Source organism: Cyprinodon variegatus, unplaced genomic scaffold, assembly GCF_000732505.1.
Source record: "Cyprinodon variegatus isolate N-32 unplaced genomic scaffold, C_variegatus-1.0 Scaffold13, whole genome shotgun sequence".
Lineage (NCBI taxonomy): Eukaryota > Metazoa > Chordata > Actinopteri > Cyprinodontiformes > Cyprinodontidae > Cyprinodon > Cyprinodon variegatus.
The window spans coordinates 1,472,017-1,480,083 of record NW_015150466.1 but is presented as its reverse complement, the minus strand read 5'-3'; the positions used below and the strand labels follow the sequence as shown (position 1 = coordinate 1,480,083).

The 8,067-nt window shown below is 41.5% G+C and overlaps 1 protein-coding gene across 1 annotated transcript in view; it reads left to right on the top strand.

Moving 5' to 3' along the window:
• Positions 1–8,067, top strand: part of galnt10 (polypeptide N-acetylgalactosaminyltransferase 10) — a 118,978-nt gene that overhangs the window by 52,363 nt on the left and 58,548 nt on the right. Inside the window, exon 4 of the mRNA XM_015382589.1 lies at positions 5,946–6,112. Coding sequence (XP_015238075.1) covers positions 5,946–6,112 — 167 coding nt within the window. The remainder of the gene's footprint in view (positions 1–5,945; positions 6,113–8,067) is intronic.

Genomic DNA, 8,067 nt, shown 5'->3' with positions numbered 1-8,067 from the left:
CGTTCACCAGGGATCCGGCGTTCACCAGGGATCCGGCATTCACCAGGGATCAGGCGTTCACCATGGATCAGTCTTTGTTCACCAGGGATCAGTCTTTGTTCACCAGGGATCAGTCTTTGTTCACCAGGGATCAGTCTTTGTTCACCAGGGATCAGGCTTTGTTCACCAGGGATCAGGCTTTGTTCACCAGGGATCAGGCTTTGTTCACCAGGGATCCTTTGTTCACCAGGGATCCTTTGTTCACCAGGGATCAGTCTTAGTTCACCAGGAATCTGGCATTCACCAGGGATCAGTCTTAGTTCACCAGGGATCCGGCGTTCACCAGGGATCAGGCTTTGTTCACCAGGAATCTGGCATTCACCAGGGATCAGTCTTAGTTCACCAGGGATCCGGCGTTCACCATGGATCCGGCGTTCACCAGGGATCAGGCGTTCACCAGGCCAAACATGGCAGGAGCCTCAGCCTGTGATTATCCAGACCAGGAACCATGGGGTGGCGTCCTCGAACCCTGCAGGTTAGCTCTGCGCTGATGGAGCCCAGGGAAGAAAGGCGGCGTGGCCAAGGATGCCCATCACTGCCAGAGACAAACAGGAGGCAGGTGTGGATGGGATCCAGAAGGAGACGGCCTTCAAACCTTTTCTAATCAATAGCAAATATTTTGGCCTCTGAGCTGAAATGGACCACGGAGGGAAAATCGACTGCAGCTTTTCACTCCTGTTAAACAATAAAGCAGTTTATTCCAGAGATTATAAAGCAGTTTATTCCAGATATTATAAAGCAGTTTATTCTAGAGATTATTCTCCATTAATCAACAGGAGAGAAATGAATCCTGAAATGAGAAGCTTTCAAAGCTGTTTGGTTGTTTTCTTCATATAAGTCAAATTAAGGGTCCACAACAGTGGAAGTTCTTTGTTTTCTTTTTCTTGCACAATAAGAGCAAAATTATTTGTACTTCAAAGAAAAAAAAAATAAAAAAATAGCTTTGTGAAAAACAAGCTTTGCCGAGGGTAAAAAAAAAACGTATGTGTGATGATTTGTGTTTTTATTGGAGCCACAGAGGCGAGACACCTTTCATCCATCCACATGTGCATCCGTCTGCCTGGAAGCTTCTTGGTCCAAACTGGATCCTCAGTTAAACCCAAGAATTGCTAAAACTGTTTGGTATAAAAACAAACAAAATGTCCTGATTGGATCCCCTCTGAGCTCTGGCTGGATCGAAGTTTCGCTGGAAAAATGATTTCTGGCCCAAATCCTTGCTGCTGCTGGTGGTTCTACCAACTGGTGGATGATGGTCTGTACCTTACAGGCGCTCCATAAGATCCTGTTGATGAAGAAAATAGAAATTCCATGAATTATGAGACCAAAATGAATAACAATGCTGACGTTTCTTTGTATGAGACTAATTGCAAACATATTTAACATCCAGTTGCTTCATAACTTCCAACTGTCCACCACTTTACATTTGTAGCATAATATGATACAAACATTTTATACCATAAGAAACTAACTTTGATTAAAGCATAGAGTCAGAACACATAGATGGTAAAATGTGTTTCAGTCCAAACTGTTCTTTTTGGTTCTTCTATTGTGTAAATAAAATGAACTTTATCAATAAAATACTGCGTACTTTGCAGCCCTGAGTTTTTCACCATGACGGCATTATAAACATGTCATAAAAGATTATAAAGTTATTTGAGCCAATCTGCCAATATTTACTTTTATGCCAATTCCAGTTTACTTCAAATGCTTTGAATGAGGGTATAAAATAATTAAATGTTCTAAATTTTACACCGTTTCCCTTCTTATATTTCATTCTGCCTCTGCTGGCGTCAGAAGGTCACTGCAACCCGGATTATCTTGGTTTTCTGGGTTCTGTGAAAAAGGCTTTTTATAGTGAGGTTTAGTATAAGTAATTCTTTTAAAAACAATAGGTAACTAAATGTTATTTTATATCTCCTAGTAAAGAATTTCAACATAAGATATTTTTATATTAGATCAACTGAAATCAGTATTTTTATTCTTTGTGTTTAGAGAGCAGATAAATGTTTTTTATACGTCTTTGTTAGAAGCATTTCCTGTAGATTTTAACTGGTCTTAATGGTGATTATAAACCTTCCCACTGCAGATTCCCACATCACAGATAGTTTCCACTGAGCGATAAAGAAGTTTGATGTTTTAGTCGTCAGAGAATCGCTGATCAAATAAACCAGATAAACCTGCTGATCCACATGATGATCTGTAAACATTTTAGTGTAAACTGGGTGATTCCATGTGTGAGCAGGGTGGTGCATTTATAAAAGAGGCTGAGCTCCATTATAGATGGTTGATTGCAGTACGGATGGAAAATTTTATTTAAATAAACTGAATAATTAGAGAATTATAGAAAAAGAGCAGAAACGGCATAAAAGCAGCTGTCTAAGCATTAGAAGAGCCGTCGAGCTGTTTTATCTCAGATCAGCCTTCAGTGTCTTCCTGCTTTGACCTCTACTGTCGCTTTCATGTGGAAAATAGTTTCAATCACTTTCAAGGTCTCCGCTCTGCGTTTTATCCCTCAGACTGTGACCTTGTGGTTCCATCCAACATGCTTTCTGCAGCAGGGTGGCATCGCTGCAGCACACTCTGTCAAACAGATTATTTTATTGTAGCTGTCAAAGGACTGAAGTGCAGCTTTGAAAACTTGATGGTGTGAACCAGACTTCTGTGTTTTTATTGGTAGTAAAACATTTTCTGTTGTTTCTTTACACTTTCTAGAAACTTCTTAAAGTTTCTTACCAAGTCTGGCTGAATACTTTTGCCCAGAATGAAAATCAGGATATTTTTGCTCTTTTATTTTAGTTTTCCTTCAGCTTCTCATTCTTTTCATGAAAGCTTTTTCCTCCAGAGTTCATTGTCGCAGAACTTTACAGTTTAATGTGACAGATTACTTACCTCCACTCGCCTGCATGGCTCTACATGCCGGCTGCAGGTCTCATGCGTTTTGTGGGGGGGGTAGAAAACCCACGGCAACCTAAATGCTAGGGTGAGAAAGATACTGTCTTTCTGATCTTAAATGTAATGTGAGCAAAATGAAGTTAGTCTGTGATTGAAAGTTGTTTGTGTTTTAGAAAGCAGTTAGATTGTTATTGCAGTTTATTGTCCAGCAGAAACAGACTCATTTCAGTCTCCAGAGACCACCTCTGGCTGATTCCTAATAGTTCAGTCTGTAGACTGTTTCCTAGCTCCTTATCCAAATGCTTATTCCTTCATTTTTCATCAGAGCAACAATAAGAACAAGGAGCTCCAGACTGGCGTCTGAATCCTAATAGCTTTAAGGTTTCAACACATCATTACGGTGCAGAAACATTCATGGATGCTCAATTATGACTGCAGCCTTCCAGAAAGGAATAACTATGAAAGACTGATATAAAAACAGCTGAAGCTCTCGGTCTTCTTACCCCAAACATATGAAGGTTTCTATATTTGCATACGTCACAGAAACTACATGTAAATAAATACTGTCTTTCTTCATTGGTGGGATTTGCACTCAGAGAATTTTGTTCTATGCAGCAGGAAGGAAACATTTGGCATTCTCTATTTTAAATAAACTATCGATTTAACTTTATAAATGTGAACAAAACCAAAACTTGAGTGTCTTTATGATTAGAAATTTACATTTTTTAAATTGTGATTCTGCTGCACATGCAATGAATTGTCCTGCCTTATTGCTAAGACATGTAATATGTTCTGACTCTGCACTAAAGGGCAGGATTTGCTTTGTCTATGTTGGCAACATTTAAATGAAAATCTGAACAGAAATGGATTGGACCTTCAACATTTAAACAGAATTACATTCCTGTCAGGCTGTGGGACTGAGGGTCTGGATGTTGGCATCAGTCAGACTGGTCAGAGTGACGGGAGAGTGACAGGTTTCAGACAGCCGGGGGCCACCTGGGTTCTCTGTGGGCCTGGGTCCGTCCTAAAGCTTTCCTTCATTTGTCTCGCTCGCAGTCACTGCAGGAATGATGCGATAGAGACACACAGCAAGAGCCTGAGAGGCTCTGAGGTAATTACAGTCTCTGCAGATTCCCCTTCTGATCTTACAGCAGAAACAGGGGAGAGAAAAGAGAAAGCAAGTGAAGGGCAAAGCAGCAGGTGGTACGCTTCATTACGTCTTATTAAAAGAGCAACACATTGTTCAGGTTGGACTGCTGCAGAGCTCAGCTATACCATTAGGTAAAGGCCAGTGTCACCGGTTCCACTAGGCCTCATTTTCTTTGTCAATTAGCATTTTAAATAGGGTAATGATAACCTTAAAAAATACTCTATAAAACAGGAATGACATGAAAATGTTTTGTTGAGCATCTTTATCATAAACTGAGCTGTCATGTTCTGTACAATATCCTCGCTCTATGGGGGATATGGTTCCCTTTCCTAATGTTAAAACTGTGTTTCTATGGATGTTGTGTTTAATGGGGTCATAGATGGAAAACTGAGTTTCTATTGTCATAGATGAATAACGATAGTTCAGAGAGTGAAATGGACGTACTGAGAAGTTCAAACTCCATCAACTCCTCCTTTCTCTGCTAATCTTACTATTCTAAACTTCCACCATAAAACATGTAAATCCAAACGAAGTACCAAGGTGACGTAAATCTGGGATGTTGCCTTATTTGGTTCTGGGCTGGACTTTGGTCACGCCCCGAAATGTACGTCCAGACTAGGGATGGAACGGTTTCTGAAAACCGTCCGAACCGTTCGGTTCGACTGTGTTTCGTTCGGTTCATGCCATAAGTTTGCCATAAGTTTATTCAACTATTGTCACCCACTCCTGGTAGGCAATAAAAACTTTTTATTTTTATTATCCAGTAGAACTTTTTATTAAAAAGTTGTACCGGATTCACTTTGTATTAGATTTTTTCCTGCTTCACAAAGGTAGGCAGCAGCTTGACATGAAGCCATGATGGTGATTATTTTACATTATTATGGTATCGGTATCGGCCGATACTGCATAGCCAGGTATCGGGTATCGTTATCAGGGCCAAAAAATGGCATCAGCGCAACACTAATTCTAACTACTTTCTACCCGCTGATCACAGCTAATATAGCCGCCATTGTTCCAGGCAGAGAGAGGATAGGGTAGCTCCGCCCACCGCGCATCAGAACCACTTTACCACCGCGCAGCAAGAGCAGCAAAGACGCTTCAGAACTAAACTGGTTTAAGCATCAATAATGAAGCAGCATGTTTCTGCTGCTCCTGCTGCTTTAGGTCTGAACGCAGCGTTAGAAATATAACAAAATAAATATGAAGGGAAACTAATTCTACTTCTGTCACTGAGTTTAGATGGTGAATTTACCAACAGGCAGAAAAACATGTAAAATGATCCACATTTTGAAGACGGGTCTATCAGGAGCGCCGGGCTCTGAGGCTCCAAAGCGAAGCGTGGATTGGTCAGAAATAATTCACACTGAGTGTAAAGAGCTTCATGAAAAACATTAGAGACGTTAATTTCTCTTTTTGACCATAACTTGTAGTTTAAAGCGGGCTGCTCCTCTGCGCTCTGCCTGCCTAATGCTGCCAACTCTTTAAGGTGGAGCTCTTTACTGGACTTTACTGGACTTTACTGGACAGATTCCACCCCAGCTGTCCTCCTTTTACTGCTTTTTGATACTTTTTATCTAAATCAATTAAAATAACCTAAAATATTTTATTATTTTAATTCAAAATGTAAAACTAAAAAATCCATTCCACGTACGGTGTTATTATTACGGCTTTTCTACCTTTTCATTTTAAAGATTTGTTGCTGGAAGCTTATGAGAGTCATCCTGAGCATCTTTGGCTTAAAGTTTGATCTTTTTTTCCTTGTTTCATGTTTATAAAATGTTGAGCTTTTTACCAGCCAGTGATGAAGGCTTCTCCCGATCCGTTTCCCTCTCATTTATCTGCCTTGTTTTCTGTGTGTTTGCAGCTGCAAACTGAAGCTGTACTCAGAGAAGCTTCCAAACACCAGCATCATCATCCCGTTTCATAATGAGGGCTGGTCGTCGCTGCTGAGGACGGTTCACAGCGTGCTCAACCGCTCTCCTCCAGAGCTCATCGCAGAAATCATCCTGGTCGACGACTTCAGCGACAAAGGTACCGAAATAAACCATTTCCACGCAGGTTCTCATTAGTGCAGCCGGCAGGATCTGCTGCTAATGGCTGTATTTTCTCTCAGATCGCTCCGTGTTCGCAGACAGCCGCTCATTCCACACGTTTGTTTACAGACTTTGTTGACTGTTGGTCCAATAATGAGCTGCTGAGAAATAAAGGCTGCAGCTTCCTCTGCAGGGAAAATGCATCTAAACATAATGGGAACAGAGCGCCATGCTGGGGGGGGGGGGATTCATGTCAGACAATATTTACATCCATAAAGGACCAAACTCAGGAAGCCACGTCCTGCTGACCTGCAGCTTAGGGAAGCCGTGGTTCTGAGTCCCACTCCCACAGACTGCCTTCCTGGGCCCCTGAGCAAGACCCTGCTGCTGCTGCTGCTGCTGCTGCTGCGGCTGCCGCCGCTGCTGCAGAGGTTAATGCACAATAATAATAATACAGTTTCTCTCACCACGGCAGCTTAATCGCTTTGAACTCTACAGTTAAGCTCCAGCTTTCAACCCTTGCATAATAAATCTGGGCAGAAGTGCAGCGTTATCAGAGTAGATGTGGAAGCAGATATTCATCATGAACCTGTTTCATTCTCCTCCTTCTATGAGCTCAGATATGAAATGATGTACGGAGGGATGGAGACGAGTTTTAAGACTTTCTTTCCCCTTCATTCCGTTTATGATGTAGTTTCTGTTCCATCATCCTGCTGTTGTATCTTTAACCTTCTCTGGCCATAGATCTATAATAACAGACAGCTTGCTCGTCTAACCGGTGATAAAAGCCTTTTTAAAGTTTCATGTTTAATTAGTAACCACCTCCTGCATTATGTTAATATATCTTTGCTATGGAAACGTGTCAGACCATTAATACCATCATTAAAACATCTGTTCTGATCTGATGCTGAGGACATTGGGGGTTTATTTTAGTTTCTTGGCCATCGCTCCCTTTGGGGCATCGATTCTCTCAGAAAATCATAACATTATGAAATAAATCAACTTTGGATGAATGTTTCTTATTTTGACCTTAGAACCAAAGTTTCACAGCGTTTCTGATGCGGCTCACCTCGTTTCTTTAAGCTGGTTTGCAGGCAGACTTTCCTGGAATATGTTGGTCTCCTGCACAGCGATGGCTGATAAAGAACGTTTCTATCATGTTACCTTTTGGGTCGTGCAACTAGAAATTGTCTTTCTCTGTTTTTATGGTTAGCATAAACTGAAAGCTAGCTGCTAAGTTGCTCTACTGTGCAGATTTACTCCTTAACAGCTTTTCTCAACAGGTATTATACTATAGGTTTCCTGTGAGGAAAGGAAATGCATTTCTCCATCTTAACTTTATTGTAATGTCGCAGTTGGTTCAGAAATCATCAACTCTTCTAGTTTTTCTCCTATTTTGTTTCAAATTGCATAACTTCAGAGGAGATGGGTATCATCTTTTCCTTCACACCTGCTGAGATGTTGCCCTGCAGCTCAAGCAGCATGAAATGAATAAATCTAACAATAAAAACAACAAAATTCAATGTTTTATCAAGTGATTTTTTTATCTGAGTGTTTTACATCTATATGTGCATCTCAGAAGGACTGAGATTGAACCGCATTAGTTACGTCAGTAGGAAGGTATGAACAGCTTTACCAATAAGAATAAAGCAGGATTCTAATATTAATCGATGCAACATTAGATGAATTAATTAGACCTCATTATAAAGGTGGTGGGTGTGCAGAGCAAAGGCGGGTGTGCAGAGCGAAGGCGGGCGGGTGTGCAGAGAGAAGGCGGGTGTGCAGAGAGAAGGCAGGCGGGTGTGCAGAGTAAAGGTGGGTGTGCAGAGCGAAGGCGGGTGTGCAGAGCGAAGGCGGGCGGGTGTGCAGAGTAAAGGCGGGTGAGCAGAGCGAAGGCAGGCGGGTGTGCAGAGTAAAGGTGGGTGTGCAGAGCGAAGGCGGGTGTGCAGAGCG